Source organism: Narcine bancroftii, chromosome 3 (assembly GCF_036971445.1).
Source record: "Narcine bancroftii isolate sNarBan1 chromosome 3, sNarBan1.hap1, whole genome shotgun sequence".
NCBI classification, from domain to species: domain Eukaryota; kingdom Metazoa; phylum Chordata; class Chondrichthyes; order Torpediniformes; family Narcinidae; genus Narcine; species Narcine bancroftii.
Window position 1 is genome coordinate 15,530,516 of NC_091471.1, and position 16,346 is coordinate 15,546,861.

At 42.9% G+C, this 16,346-nt stretch overlaps 1 protein-coding gene across 3 annotated transcripts in view; it reads left to right on the plus strand.

Annotated features, from left to right (window-relative positions):
• atrn (attractin) overlaps positions 1-16,346 on the plus strand; it is a 520,815-nt gene that overhangs the window by 116,248 nt on the left and 388,221 nt on the right. For all 3 annotated transcript variants that reach the window (XM_069923525.1, XM_069923527.1, XM_069923526.1), the window contains exon 5: positions 13,917-14,122. In XM_069923525.1, the coding sequence (XP_069779626.1) occupies positions 13,917-14,122 (206 nt within the window). The remainder of the gene's footprint in view (positions 1-13,916; positions 14,123-16,346) is intronic.

The following is a 16,346-nucleotide window of genomic DNA, read 5'->3' on the forward strand; positions in this document are numbered from 1 at the left end:
CATGGTTTGGATACATTTACGGGCATTTTTTTCCCCCAACGGCAGTGATAAAAACACCATTCTGGACGTACATTGACGAGTTCCTCCTTTTTTGACTGCACTGCGGAGACAGGAGGCGCGTAGGGTGTGGGAGGTGCACCTGCTGCCAAAACAGGCTGTATTTGAGTAGATTCCTGGGTCGGAGTACGATAGAGTCGGTTGGCCTTTCGCGCTATGTCATGAGGATGGCTGAAATCCATGTTGGCAATGGGTAGGGCAACATGGGCTGGCAGCCTCGATAGGAATATGGTTTCAAAAAACAGGCAATGAGAATGACCATCCGCCAATGCCAGCATTTCATTCATTAGATCCAATGGATTCCTATCACCCAGACTGTCCATATTCAAAAGTCTCGTGCCAAGTTCATGTCTCGTCAACTCCAGTATATCCAGGAGAAACTGGCGGAACCTGGTGTACTGCTTCTCTGCTGGGGGATTGGCAATGAATTTGCTTACCCGAGCTACAGTGATGGCATCTAAGGCGCCCACGACATGCCAGAATTTTGTGTCCTCCTTTGTTACACCCTGTAGCCGAAACTGGGTTTCAGCCTGAAGAAGCCAAACCTGAGGTTGTTGGGTCCAGGAAGGAGGCAAGTGAAGTCCCACTGTGTTAATTGCTGCTGTGGTTGTAGCTGTGTCTATTATGACTGGAGATTCAAGTTTCAGTTCAATCTTTCAGTCGGTGTCACGAATTGTAGCGGCTCCTACGGTAGAGCTACTGAGAAATCACACACTAGCCTAGTCAACCAAAGACTGGATTATTGAAGTTTTACAAGCGGATTTTATTCCCTGACCGTCCCGGGCTTTACGAGACAAGGTGGGATCTTGTTAAGGGACAGCTGCTGGTCCACGAGACTAGTAGGTTTAAATTGAGACTTGTTAACGTCCCGCGCCTTTCAGCAGGAGACCCAGCTGATCAATGTGCCGTCCCTCGGCACTCAATACCACTAGCATGCCAGCCCTTAGGTAAGTCTGTGCATTGCACTGACGATGGGGTTCACATTACCACGCTGAGCGCCCGCTCGGCCCACTACACAGCCGCGACAAAATGAAATATTATGTCAGAAAGTGTAAGGTCATCCACTCTGGTAGAAAAAATAAACAGGCAAACTATTTTTAAATGGGGAGAAAATTGAAAATACCTGGATGCAAAGGGACCTGGGAGTCCTCGTGCAGGATAGCCTGAAGGTAAACTTGAATGTTGAGACTGGTGAAGAAGGCTGGCCTTCATTTCAAAAGGAATAGAATATAAGAGCAGGGATGTGATTTTGAGACTTTATAAGGCACTGGTGAGATTACTTGGAGTGTTGTGAGCAGTTTTGGCCTCCTCATTTAAGAAAGGATGTGCTGTCATTAGAGATTGTTCAGAGGAAGTTCACAAGAATGAATCCAGGAATGAAAGGGTTATCATATGAGGAGCATTTGACAGCTCTTGGCCTGTACTCATTGGAATTTAGGAGAATGGGGGGGGTGCGGAATCTCTGAAACATTTTGAATATTGAAAGACATGGACAGAATAGATGTAGAAATGTTGTTTTGCTTGGTGGGAGAGTCCAGGACAAGAACGCACAACTTTAGGATTGAAGGGCATCCGCTTAGATCAGAGATGTGGAGGGATTTCTTCAGCCAGAGGGTGGGAAATCAGTGGAATGTGTTGCCATAGGCAGTTGTGGAGGCCAAGTCATTGGCTTTACTTAAGGCAGAGATTAATAGGTTCTTGATTAGCCAGGGCATCAAAGGGTATGGGAAGAAGGTGAATGGGAAAATGGATAAGCTTATAATTAAATGGTGGAGCTGACTCAATGGCCTGAGTAGTGTATTTCTGCTGTTGTGTCTTATGGTCTTATAGCATTTCTATGTTTTTGCTACAATCACAGCATCTGCAGACTTTTGTGTTTCACAGTTATTGAACACAATTCACACTGCACGCACCTGCAGTTCATCTGATTCATTGGGCTGCAAAACCCATCTGATAAAGATATTGGTGCAATTTTTGGCTCTATAGTCGATGATTACTTTGTTCTTGTTATGTTTTTTTATTGACTCGAGGGATGGTAAGACTAACATATGAAGAAAGATTGTATAGACTAGGTAGATTGGAAATCCAAAGGATGAGATGGATCCAATTGAGACATATAACATTCTGACAGGCCTTGATAGGCCTAGATGCAGGAAGAATGCTTCTGATGTTGGGGGAAGTCCAGAACAAGGAGTCACACTCTCAGGATAATGGGTAATCCATTTAGGACACAATGCTTCTGGATGATGAAAAAGGTACAGAGGAAGATTAAGAAGGCTGCATTTTTAATATGGTGAGAAATAGTCTGATTACAAAAGAAACAGGAGCAATGTAAACTTCATGATATGCAAAGAGAGCGTATGAGAAAAGATGAGCTGCCCATGTAAATGGAATCCTGAAATCCTGTGTAGGCAAACAATAAAAGAGGACGTGCAAGGAGGAATGAGGCCCATGAAGTATAAATTGGAAACTTGAACATGGATTCGGAGGGTGTTGTCAAAGAACTCTACATCTGTTTTCATCAGGAAGCGAGTGCTTCCAAAGAGAGGCCTTCACGAGAGGATTGGGTAAATACCCAGTGAGAAAACAATTGCAAGGCTACAGAGAAAGTGTGTGTTGGGATGGAATTAGGGAGTTTCTTATGTCGAGAATCAATGTGGGCATGATGAGTTGAATTGCATGAATTTCCATGATTTTGAAATGTAAATGGGTCGTAATTGCCAACTTAGACTGAAATTATTGTTCTTGAAGGCAAGCTGATACCAGTTGCACAAAGTGAACTGATTGGATGTCAAAAATTAAAATTTATTTTATAAGTAATTATAGTTGTATTATTTAATCAAAGTGCAGGTCTTTAATAAGTAGGATTAGAGCTGAATGAATGTACATTTTATTATTTAGTGTTCCACTAAAGTTGTGTAATTTATGTGATATGAACATTGAACTATTCTACTACCTGGTTGATAAAAAATCAGGATTGGACTATCTTTATGTACAAAATCTTAATTAAAATTCATGACCTTTTCAGCCATGTTCAGAGAGATGTGAATTCTTTAAATTAGAAAAGAGAATTTTAATGATTGTTGATTAGTTGAGACTAAATATGGGTTATCATAACTTTATCTTGTTACAAACTTCCTGCTTACCATATCTATCCTGGGCGAGGCAAGGTATTTTGCAGTATAACGTATATCTAACTTGTGCTGAAATGTAATTTTTCAATGGTGACAGAGGACAGGGTCATTTCAAGTTCAATTTTAGTACCGTCTGGCTGTGTATATCTTCTTTCTTTGGCTTGGCTTCGCAGACGAAGATTTATGGAGGGGTAATGTCCACGTCACCTGCAGGCTCGTTTGTGGCTGACAAGTCCGATGCGGGACAGGCAGACATGGTTGCAGCGGTTGCAGGGGAAAATTGGTGGGTTGGGGTTGGGTGTTGGGTTTTTCCTCCTTTGTCTTTTGTCAGTGAGGTGGGCTCTGCGGTCTTCTTCAAAGGAGGTTGCTGCCCGCCGAACTGTGAGGTGCCAAGATGCACGGTTTGAGGCAATATCAGCCCAATGGCGGTGGTCAATGTGGCAGGCACCAAGAGATTTCTTTAGTCAGTCCTTGTACCTCTTCTTTGGTGCACCTCTGTCACGGTGGCCAGTGGAGAGCTCGCCATACAACACGATCTTGGGAAGGTGATGGTCCTCCATTCTGGAGACGTGACCTACCCAGCGCAGTTGGATCTTCAGCAGCGTGGATTCGATGCTGTCGGCCTCTGTCATCTCGAGTACTTCGATGTTAGGGATGAAGTCGCTCCAATGAATGTTGAGGATGGAGCGGAGACAACGCTGGTGGAAGCGTTCTAGGAGCCGTAGGTGATGCCGGTAGAGGACCCATGATTCGGAGCCGAACAGGAGTGTGGGTATGACAACGGCTCTGTATATGCTAATCTTTGTGAGGTTTTTCAGTTGGTTGTTTTTCCAGACTCTTTTGTGTAGTCTTCCAAAGGCGCTATTTGCCTTGGCGAGTCTGTTGTCTATCTCGTCTGGCTGTATATATACAGCCTGACAAAATAGCATTTCTTCAGACCACGGTGCATGCACACACAATGCACAGTACATAGTAATCACATACGTTTCTGATTATCTAAAAACCACTTTACCAAAATTTTCAGTTATGCAAAAAAAATTTCGGCAGTGACGTGACGTCACAAGTTGAATTTATTTTTACCCGCTGAGCTCAAGTGGGATTCTTACGCACTGTTAGCACCATTTTGAACCCAATGTAGCTCTCGTGTGTTCAAGTGTACTCAAGATAAAAATTAAACTGTATTTCATGCTTAAAAATCTTCCCTTGTTTTTTGTTGTTGTTTTATGCTGAAGCTACTGGGCTGGGATCGGAGCGGGAACCTCGGGCTCCCTGGCAGGTTTGGTGATAGCGGTGGGGAGGTGCCGAGGATCAACGACGGCTGATACAAGTATTCTGCTGATGCTACTGGGCTACTTAAAGCCATTTCTCAGTTAACTGGAAAATGCAACTGATACACCTCTAGTCCCGAGCATTTTGGATAATCGGAAGCATACTGTATGTACATCCAAGTATAATTTAAAATTCAGTAAAATTGCCGTTATCTGGAATTCAACCAACCAGCAGTCTCAAGCAACTGGGGGGAAAAAAAAATTGCAGAAAATAAATAGGTTAAAAAATGTGGAAGTTTAAAATTGGTGTTCTCTAGTGGTTTGTTCGCCAATCACGCAACATGCAATCTCAAGCATCTGGAAAATTTACTTATCCAGCATCTACCGATGGCCATAGGTGCCGGATAATGGGGGTTTTACTCTAAATATATTGACATATTTTGGGACGATTTACTCAGACACTGTTCATCAATCTCATGGCCTGTAGTAAAAAGCTATTCCCAGCTTGCTAGTCCTGATTTTCGTGCTCCTGTATGGTAGTGGGCAAAAGATACTTTGAAAGAATGGTCCCAGTAAATGTCAACAACAAAGAAAAGGAAGACTCCTGTAATTTTTGATGATCCTATGTATTGATTTCCAGTCCGATGCTTTGCATCAACCAATGATGCCACTAGTCTGGACACTCTCAATTGTACTCCTGTAAAATGTGATCAAGGCAAATCAATCTTGTCTTCCTCAACCTCCTTGTGAAGTGGAGGCGCTGCTGTGCCTTTCTGTACTGAAGAGGTTTTGTGGGACCAGGATAGGCCATCCTTGATAGCACATCAACACACTGTGCTCTCCACTGATGTAACCATTGATGTCAGGGAATGGTCAACTTTCATCCTCCTGAAGTCACGATCATCTCCCTTGTCTTGTCATGATCATCTCCCTTGTCTTGTCATGATCATCTCCCTTGTCTTGTCACGATCATCTCCCTTGTCTTGTCATGATCATCTCCTTTGTCTTGTCATGATCATCTCCCTTGTCTTGTCATGATCATCTCCCTTGTCTTGTCACGATCATCTCCCTTGTCTTGTCATGATCATCTCCCTTGTCTTGTCATGTTGAGGTTCAGATTGTTTTTTCTTGTGACATTTTATGAGCCTTCCAACCTTCTCTCTGCAGCCTTGAGTCAGCAGCTTGAACAGTACAGGTGCTCCTCAACCTATGATGGGGTCACTTTCCGGCAAACCCATTAAAGTGATCGCTATAGAGAGTGCGAGCCAGGTTGAGTCAGCGTCGCGAGAGAGTATTCTTTTCGATTCTCTCACGCGCTGCTGCCATTGCCCAGCATCGCGAGAAAGTAGCGTATCGCATCTCACAAGTGTGGGAACAGATTGAAACCCGAAATTGAAAATACAGATTAAACTATCGTAACTTTTAAAAATTGCAAGTTGGACCATCGTAAGTAAGTAAGGGAGCATCTGTAGCGCACTGAGCACACAGCCCTAAGGTAAGCCAGTGCTCAGCTTGATGGGACGAGATTTTGTTGCCAACCCTGACTGACTGTGGTCTCTCCGTCAAATAGTTGAGAATGCATCTTTTTTGGATAAAGAGAATGCATCTTTATCCAAATCGAGGCCAAGTTCTTTATTTCTTATATTACTTAGAAGGAAGATCTCTGGATTTTTTGGTATGTTGCTTTTTGTGATTTTATTTAATATCTGGTTTAGATCGTCCCAAAACTTTTCCGCTTTCTCACATGCCCAAATTGCACGTACTGTTGTTCCTGTTTCCTTCTTACAGCGAAAACATCTGTCTGATACTGTTGGGTCCCATTTATTTAACTTTTGGGGCGTGGTGTACAGCCTGTGTAACCAATTATATTGTATCATGTGTAACCTCATGTTTATTGTATTTCTCATAGTTCCAGAACATAACTTTTCCCATGTTTCATTCTTCATCTTTATGTTTAGATCTTGTTCCCATTTTTGTTTGGGTTTACAGCTTGTTTCCTCGTTCTCTTTCTCTTGAAGTTTGATGTACATGTTTGTTTTTCTTCTTTGGCTTGGCTTCGCGGACGAAGATTTATGGAGGGGGTAAAAAGTCCACGTCAGCTGCAGGCTCGTTTGTGGCTGACAAGTCCGATGCGGGACAGGCAGACACGGTTGCAGCGGCTGCAGGGGAAAATTGGTTGGTTGGGGTTGGGTGTTGGGTTTTTCCTCCTTTGCCTTTTGTCAGTGAGGTGGGCTCTGCGGTCTACTTCAAAGGAGGTTGCTGCCCGCCAAACTGTGAGGCGCCAAGATGTACGGTTTGAGGCGATATCAGCCCACTGGCGGTGGTCAATGTGGCAGGCACCAAGAGATTTCTTTAGGCAGTCCTTGTACCTTTTCTTTGGTGCACCTCTGTCACGGTGGCCAGTGGAGAGCTCGCCATATAACACGATCTTGGGAAGGCGATGGTCCTCCATTCTGGAGACGTGACCCATCCAGCGTGAGCAGGAAAGGGCTTTGGCAAATACTAGAGCGCATCGGATGTCCCCCAAAGTTCCTCAACATGATTATCCAACTGCACGAAAACCAACAAGGTCGGGTCAGATACAGCAATGAGCTCTCTGAACCCTTCTCCATTATCAATGGCGTGAAGCAAGGCTGTGTTCTCGCACCAACCCTCTTTTCAATCTTCTTCAGCATGATGCTGAACCAAGCCATGAAGATCCAGCTGCGCTGGATAAATCTTTTAATTATCATTGTGTCTGTAATCACATATTCAAAATTGCTTCCTTCTGGTAACCTCAGCCTGCTATTTAGCTGTAGCAAAAAAATCTATTATGTCAACTTGGGAATTAGAAGATAGCCTGAGAATACAGCAATGGTACATAGAAATTAATAAATGTATTCCATTAGAAAAAATAACATATAATTTAAGACATAACATCACAGTATTTGAACAAATTTGGGAACTGTACATGGAACAGAGAAGTCTTACCGTGGACCTCCACCGCCTAAAATGACAGAAGGAGAAGAAGACGAAATGAACTGACCCAGTGTGTAAAAGTAGATGACACAAATTTCTTGTTTATTTTCACTGTGTGATGATATTGTTTAATGGGTTTAATGTATCATATATGTTGAACGTTGAGTGGGTGGGGAGGGGGGGGGGGTGAAGGAGGGTGGGAAGGGAGGGGGGAAAAAGGGTGAAAATGACACTGTGTATATTCAAGAGGGAAATGTTTGTGTGTATTTTGGTCAGTATGGTTCACAGTGTGAAAAATAAAATTAAAACAAAAAGTAGTTGAGAATGCACTTGCAGAGAGGAGTGATGAGTGTCAGGGAGGGCAGTTTATCCATCAACCTCTGAACTATGATTGAGTTAAATGCTGAGCTGAAGTTGTGGATTCATGGAATAAATCATGTAATAGTTCGACTTCAGACCTCTCTCTCAATATTTCCAATATGTGGACTGTATTGATGCTGCTTTTTGCACTTATATAGGTCTTGGAAGTTTTATTGCCAGTTATCATTCTACCACCAGAGAAGACTGGCTTCAGTGATGGTGGGGATTTCAGGAATGGTGGAAAGTAATTGTCACTTATTCCTTCTGGCGAAACGTGGTTGTGAATGCTTCCTTCTTGTTTTCAGTACTTGCGTGGTTGGCCCTGCTGTCTTTGAGTATTGGGATGTTCTTGTGCCTGTATAATTTGCAAAGAAGTTGATTTCCCAACTTTTGTTCATCTTTCAGAAAAGTTTGCCAATCTAATTTCATAAACGGAATATTGCTTTCCTGCTTGCATTGAAAACCGTCTCATGCACCAGCTCTGCAGGAAGCAAGACTTTCTCTGTCCTGTCTACTTTGCTATTAGTTTGTTGGTTATTCTATTGTGTACAGGAATGGATCCTGTAACATGTACATCACACTGAAACTGGTCACATAGCCTGATCCTTAAACAGTTTCACATTGAAATTGCTACATTTGCAATGGTTTTATTTATTTATTTAATGCTTGTTGTGATTGCATATTGCTTGGTTTTAACATTTGAAACTAATTTCGCTTTTCTTTTACCCTCCTATAGCCAGCTTCAAATATTTGACTTCCCTTAAATTTGTAATAATAGAGGGTTATGGGTGTGAGATGTAGGGAGCCTCCAAGAACGCGGCGCGGGCTACACACTCTACTGATTTGGCAAGCCTTTGGATGAACGACGCCTAGCTGGTGTAGGCTTCATGGTCAAGAACTCCATTGCCTCCAAACTCGAAAACCTCCCGACAGGCCACTCGGACCGGATCATGTCCATGCGACTTCCCCTTCAAAACAAGCGTCGCATCACCCTCATCAGTGTCTATGCTCCAACCCTCCAGGCGGAACCAGCAGAAAAGGACAAGTACTAAACTGATCTGCGCAACCTCATTCAACGCACCCCTACAGCCGACAAGGTGGTCATCCTTGGCGACTTCAACGCTCGCGTCGGCAAAGACTCAGAAACCTGGCCAGGAATCCTGGGCAAGCATGGTGTCGGCAAGTGCAACGACAATGGGCGCCTCCTGTTGGAGCTCTGCGCAGAACAGCGGCTTGTCATTACAAACACCCTTTTCAGCAGAGGGACAGCCTGAAGACTACCTGGATGCATCCCCGATCCAAACACTGGCACCTCCTGGACTCCGTCCTGGTGCGAGAAAGAGACAAACGAGATGTGCTCCACACCAGGGTCATGCCCAGCGCGGAATGCCACACTGACCACCAGCTGGTTCTCTGCAAGCTCAACCTTCACTTCAAGCCAAAGCCCAGGAACAGTAAAGCCCCCAGAAAGAGGTTCAATGTTGGAAACCTGCAGTCAAACGAAGTGAGAGGAAACTTCCAGGCAAACCTCAAAGCAAAGCTCGATGATGCAATCCGCCTCACGGACTCGTCCCCTGAAACCCTCTGGGATCAGCTGAAGACTACCATACTGTAATCCACTGAAGAGGTACTGGGCTTCTCCTCCAGGAAAAACAAGGACTGGTTCGACGATAACAGCCAGGAAATCCAGGAGCTGCTGGCAAAGAAGCGAGCTGCCCACCCGGCTCACCTTACAAAGCCGTCCTGTCCAGAGAAGAAACAAGCCTTCCGTCGTGCATGCAGCCATCTTCAGCGCAAACTCCGGGAGATCCAAAATGAGTGGTGGCGAGCCTCGCCAAGCGAACCCAGATCAGTGCGGACATTGGCGACTTCAGGGGTTTCTACGAGGCTCTAAAGGCTGTGTACGGCCCCTCACCCCAAGTCCAAAGCCCGCTGAGCAGCTCAGACGGCAAAGTCCTCCTCAGCGACAAGATCTCCATCCTCAACCGATGGTCAGAACACTTCCAATCTCTTTTCAGTGCCAACCGCTCAGTCCAAGAATCCGCCCTGCTCCAGCTCCCTCAACAGCCCCTAAGGCTAGTGCTGGATGAGATCCTCACCTAGGATGAGACATACAAGGCAATTGAACAACTGAAAAGTGGCAAAGCAGCAGGTATGGATGGAATCCCCCCAGAGGTCTGGAAGGCTGCCGGCAAAACTCTGCATGTCAAACTGCATGAGTTTTTCAAGCTTTGTTGGGACCAAGGAAAACTGCCTCAGGACCTTCGTGATGCCATCATCATCACCCTGTACAAAAACAAAGGCGAAAAATCAGACTGCTCACACTACAGGGGAATCACGCTGCTCTCCATTGCAGGCAAAATCTTTGCTAGGATTCTCCTAAATAGAATAATACCTAGTGTCGCCGAGAATATTCTCCCAGAATCACAGTGCGGCTTTCGCGCAAACAGAGGAACTACTGACATGGTCTTTGCCCTCAGACAGCTCCAAGAAAAGTGCAGAGAACAAAACAAAGGACTCTACATCACCTTTGTTGAGCTCACCAAAGCCTTCGACACCGTGAGCAGGAAAGGGCTTTGGCAAATACTAGAGTGCATCGGATGCCCCCCAAAGTTCCTCAACATGGTTATCCAACTGCACGAAAACCAACAAGGTCGGGTCAGATACAGCAATGAGCTCTCTGAACCCTTCTCCATTAACAATGGCGTGAAGCAAGGCTGTGTTCTCGCACCAACCCTCTTTTCAATCTTCTTCAACATGATGCTGAACCAAGCCATGAAAGACCTCAACAATGAAGACGCTGTTTACATCCGGTACTGCACGGATGGCAGTCTCTTCAATCTGAGACGCCTGCAAGCTCACACCAAGACACAAGAGAAACTTGTCCGTGAACTACTCTTTGCAGACGATGCTGTCTTAGTTGCCCATTCAGAGCCAGCTCTTCAGCGCTTGACGTCCTGTTTTGCGGAAACTGCCAAAATGTTTGGCCTGGAAGTCAGCCTGAAGAAAACTGAGGTCCTCCATCAGCCAGCTCCCCACCATGACTACCAGCCCCCCCACATCTCCATCGGGCACACAAAACTCAAAACGGTCAACCAGTTTACCTATCTCGGCTGCACCATTTCATCAGATGCAAGGATCGACAACGAGATAGACAACAGACTCGCCAAGGCAAATAGCGCCTTTGGAAGACTCTCGAGATGGCAGATGGCAGATGACTCTCGAGATGGCAGAGGCCGACGGCATCGAGTCCACGCTGCTGAAGATCCAGCTGCGTTGGGTGGGTCACGTCTCCAGAATGGAGGACCATCACCTTCCCAAGATCGTGTTATATGGCGAGCTCTCCACTGGCCACCATGACAGAGGTGCACCAAAGAAGAGATACAAGGACTGCTTAAAGAAATCTCTTGGTGCCTGCCACATTGACCACCGCCAGTGGGCTGATATTGCCTCAAACCGTGCATCTTGGCACCTCACAGTTTGGCGGGCAGCAACCTCCTTTGAAGAAGACCGCAGAGCCCACCTCACTGACAAAAGACAAAGGAGGAAAAACCCAACACCCAACCCCAACCAACCAATTTTCCCCTGCAACCGTGTCTGCCAGTCCCGCATCGGACTTGTCAGTCACAAACGAGCCTGCAGCTGACGTGGACATTTAGCCCCTCTATAAATCTTTGTCCGCGAAGCCAAGCCAAAGAGAAGAGAGAGAAAGAAAAAGAGAGAGATTGTTGCAGAGCAGATTTACATAGATTGGCATAACGCAGATCAACAAGGCGACGTGCTTAATCATACCTTTACGAAGGGCTCAAGCCCGAAACATCGATTATGTATTTTAAAGTACACTGTTTGACCAGCTGAGATTCTCCAGCATTTTGTGTTTTTACTTCGACTACAGGTTGACAGATTTACGCGATTTACTGCTTAATCACTTGCTCTATTCACTTTATGTTGATGGTTGTGTAGCCAAGTTTTGCTTCAATGCATTAACGGGAGATGATAAGGTCCGACTATAAAATGGAGATCTAGAATATAATTGTGTAGTGCCAGAACCACAAACTTACCCGTCAGCAAAGAGCTTATTGAGGATTTTAGGAATTGGACCACGTATCTATCTTCATTGATGGGACGATGTGGTGAGGCTTCGTACCTTCAAGTGCCAAAAAGCTCACATGTTGGTGTGAAAGCACACTGATTGGGTTTCATCAAGGCCTGGTTTGAAAACTTGAGTACCTAGGTATGCATGAGGCAGTGTAAAGTGGCAAACTTGCTAGATTGTTTAAAAAAAATCCTTAATTTCTTTAAGGAAGGAAATGCACAGCTCGTGCATAGTGTGAATTTTTTGTGACTTGAGATCCGTTTGGCAATAAGGTATCCCGAACGATGTCGTCTTTTTAGAGCAAATTAATGGAATTTATGCTTTAAATGGCTCTTGCTTTATTATAAAGTGCCACTGACTGTACATCTAAGTCTTACAGCACCTGCAATTACTTTTGACAGTATTTCCTTTTACCCAACCTGCCTCTTGGCTCTACTTTTTATTAACAGCAAAGCAGTGAAAGGGTTGAGAGCAGCGTCAACAACACCCAAAGAAGCTCAACATTATGCAGGAATATAACAGCCAGCTTGAGAGGCACTCTGTCTACAACCATTCACTCCCTCCACCACTGCTGCAGCAGTTTGTACTATCTTCTACATGATACATCAATCAACTAAAGCTCCTTTGCACCTTCCAAACCCTGACCTCTATCAGCTAAAAGGGCCAGATCAGCAAAAGCATGGGAATGAGCTGGAATTTGTCCTCCAAGCCACAAACCATTGTGACTTGGAAATATATTTTTGTTCCATCAATGTGAAAAATCACAGAACTCCTTCATTCGCAGCATTTTGGGTATAAATTGAAGCAGTTCAAAAACGATTGGAGATGGATAGTTGAATGCTGGCTCAGCCTGCAAAGTTCACATCACATGAATGAAGAAAAAGCATATATTAGGCCACATCCAATGTAATGGTATTTAAGAAGATGAAGGATAGACACAGAGAAACCTTCTAATGAAGTATCGACAGCAAGGAAGTGGAGATTTAAAATATTATATTTAGGGTAGCAAAATAACTTCATTTGGAGACCCACATTCATGTTTTTTGCTTCTCTGTTGCTATTGAAGCAGCAGTCAACTAACTTGGCAAAAATCGTATGATCCTATTGTCCTGTTCCACAAAATAGCTGCAAGAGAAAATGACTTCTCTGTGACATGTAGTTACTGGCTGGAATTTTTCAGCATGAATTTGGTTTACAGATCTCATGGGTCTCCCTGTCGTGTACTCTATTCTATGATTAATAGCAAAATAGTTAACACTTTATTGTTGCAATGAACAATGTGCTGAAGGAACTCAGTGGTTTTGCTGGAGGGTTCCAACTCGGAAGCATTGATGATTCTTTTTTTTAAACCACTGATGCTGTCCAACCTGCTGGGCCTCTACACCCCCCCTCTGCAGCTGGATCCTTGACTTCCTCATCTGAAGACCACAATCAGTACGAATTGGAAACAATTTTTCCTCCTCGATGACGATCAACACAGACACATCTCATGGGATCCATGCTTAGCCCACTGCTCTACTCACTACACAGTATGCTTCTGATTATCCAAAATGCTCGGGACTAGACGTCTATCCGTTAACTGCATTTTCCAGTTAACTGAGAAATGGTTTTAAGTAGCCCAGTCGCATCAGCAGAATACTTGTATCGACCGTCGTTGATCCCCGGCACCTCCCCACCGCCATTGCCAAACCTTGGCCAGGCACAATTCCAATGTTATCTAGAAATTTGCCAATGACACCAAGGTTGTTGGCATAATCACAAACGGCAAACAGGAAACATACAAGAGGGAGGTAGATAAGCTCCTTGAGTGGTGTCACACCAACGACCTTGCACTCAGTGTTAGCAAAACAAAGGTGATGTGGACCTCATGCCCTATTTTTATTTATTTTTTTCGTGGCTTGTTTGTGACAATAAATTCTGATTCAGGTTCCTCCAGTATATTGTTTTTTTTGCTCACGATATCAACATCTGAGTGTTAACAATTCAATATTAATAAAGTTAGTGTTTTCTTCAATAATTGTTCAATTTATTTTCTTTAAACAGCATCAACTCTTGCCCAAACAACTGTTCAGGACATGGAGAATGCGTGGAAGACACTGAGATTGGCACTGTCTACTGTCTGTGCGAAGAAAACTGGAAAGGGGAGTCGTGTAGTATACCGTATTGCTTAGGCGCTTGTGGATATCCACTGCGTGGCACGTGTGACTTGAATGATACCAAAGCATGTGTGTGTAATGAAGGCTGGCAAGGTGAGTTGTTTCATAGTTTCCAATATTTTCCCAGTTCCATAGGAAATGGTGGCTTTTGCTTGGGTATAAGTCATAGGTATTTCTGTTAGATCTGGCAGTGACAGCATGAAGAATCCCACTTGACCCATTGATTCTGCACAAGCTCTTTCAAATAGTATTTCACTTGATTCAACTCTCGAGCTCTTATAATTCAGCAACCTTTTCTCCTTTGTTTTTCCTGTTCTCCCTCTCTTTCTCAATGAAATTCACCATTGGATATCGTGTATTTCACTTTTTAACAATATATATTTATGTATGCAATAGTTCTGGTTCCAGTCACTAAATGACAAATTCCTTGCATATCAGAACAGTTCATTGCCCTGTGTAAATAAATCCATCAGGATCATACGTTACCAGGATCAGGTGTCTTTTTGTCAGCTTAATTCCATTTTCTCCTCTGTGTCTGTGCAACTGTAATTATTTATGCCGAGATTTATACTTATAAGTCTCTTATAATCCCCTAAAGTGTAGTTCATAACTTGAATTTATCTGACAACATTGATGCAGGAAAAAAGTAACCAAGGTATTTGAGATTTCCCTTCACTTGGGAAGTGATCAGCCGATTGAGCAGGTATTTCTGACATCCCATTGGACCAGTGCAGCTTTCTTCAGTCCACAGTGCAGAACCGTGCAAACACACACACACACACGGACATAACACACATTCAGACAAATGATAGATATACATAGTTCTTATGTAAATATATTAGAATTTTATAAATTTGTTACAGTGAATTCAGTATGCTTTCCTCTTTCATCACATTATATTTAATGGTTAATGCGAGTTCTAGCAAGTCTGTTTTTAAAATTCCCCTTTCTTAGTTTCTGTTCATAATTGACAATAAATGGTAAAACAGGAATGAATGATCCTATATGTGATAAATGTCAATTGGAAATAGCTTCCCTTACACATATGTTTTAGTCCTGTCCCTCTTTACAGAATTATTGGAAGGAAATTTTTTCCATTATATCTACCGTTTTGAATATTGATTTACAACCACATCCCATTACTGCAATTTTTGGATTACCTATGATAGATTTGACTTATTTATCTCTTCCTGCGGATCGTATGATTGCTTTTCTTACACTAATGGCTAGAAGATCTATACTATTGAATTAGAAAGAGGTTAATCCTCCCACTGTTTTCCAGTGGTTTACCCAAACTGTACTATGTTTAAATTTAGAGAAAATTAGAAACTCTGTCTATGAATCCCCTTCTAAGTTTGAGTTAACCTGGCGACCATTTATTCAATATTTTCATTTGTGGTGAGTTGATCTGGCTCTGTTTTCTTTTTATGATTATGTATGATAATTGGGCTGCTAGATGAGATCGGAGTGATCGGCGTGGTTTAGCTATATCGGTAGGTATTTTTTTTTATTTTTTAAGTTTTTAATTCAGATTTGTTTTTTCTTCCTTTTTGGGGTTTTTTATCTCTCTCTTTTTTTATATATTTTTATTAATTATATCTTTTTTTAGAGATAGTTCATACTCTAAACTGATCTAAAATTTTTTTTATGATATATTTTTATTCTGCAATATTATTGTTTAATATCTTTGTATTAATTCGTTATTTACTATGTATTTTTCATATCTCTTTGAACTGTATGTGTTTATAAATTATAATAATAATAAAAAGATTGGAAAAGGAATGAATGAAAATAGATTACAAATCTGCCTTCTGTGTATTGTTGTATATGGAAGTGTTAGATTGTTGATAGGGTAATTATTGTAATTTTTGTTTATAATGTATGCACAAATTGTTTTAAAATGGCTCCAAAAGTAACCCTGGAAATTATAAGCAGGTGAGCCTAACATCAGTGGTAGGTAAGTTATTGGAAGGTGTTCTAAGAGATCAAATATACAAGAATTTGGATAGCCAGGGACTGATTAGGGATAGTCTACATCTGATAGAGCTTTTTGAGGAGGTACCAGGAAAGTTGATGAAGAGAAGGCTGTGGGTGTTGTCTCATCATGGGAAGTTGGTCAGAAAGATTCAGGCACTTGGTATTCATTGGGAGGTAGTCAACTGGATTTGACAATGGGTACACGGGAGAAGCCAGAGAGTGATAGTGGATAATTGCCTCTTTGACTAGTGACTCAGGGAACAATACTGAGACCATTGTTGTTTGTCATCTATATTAATGATCTCGATGATAATGTATAAATCTCAATGATAAAAATGGA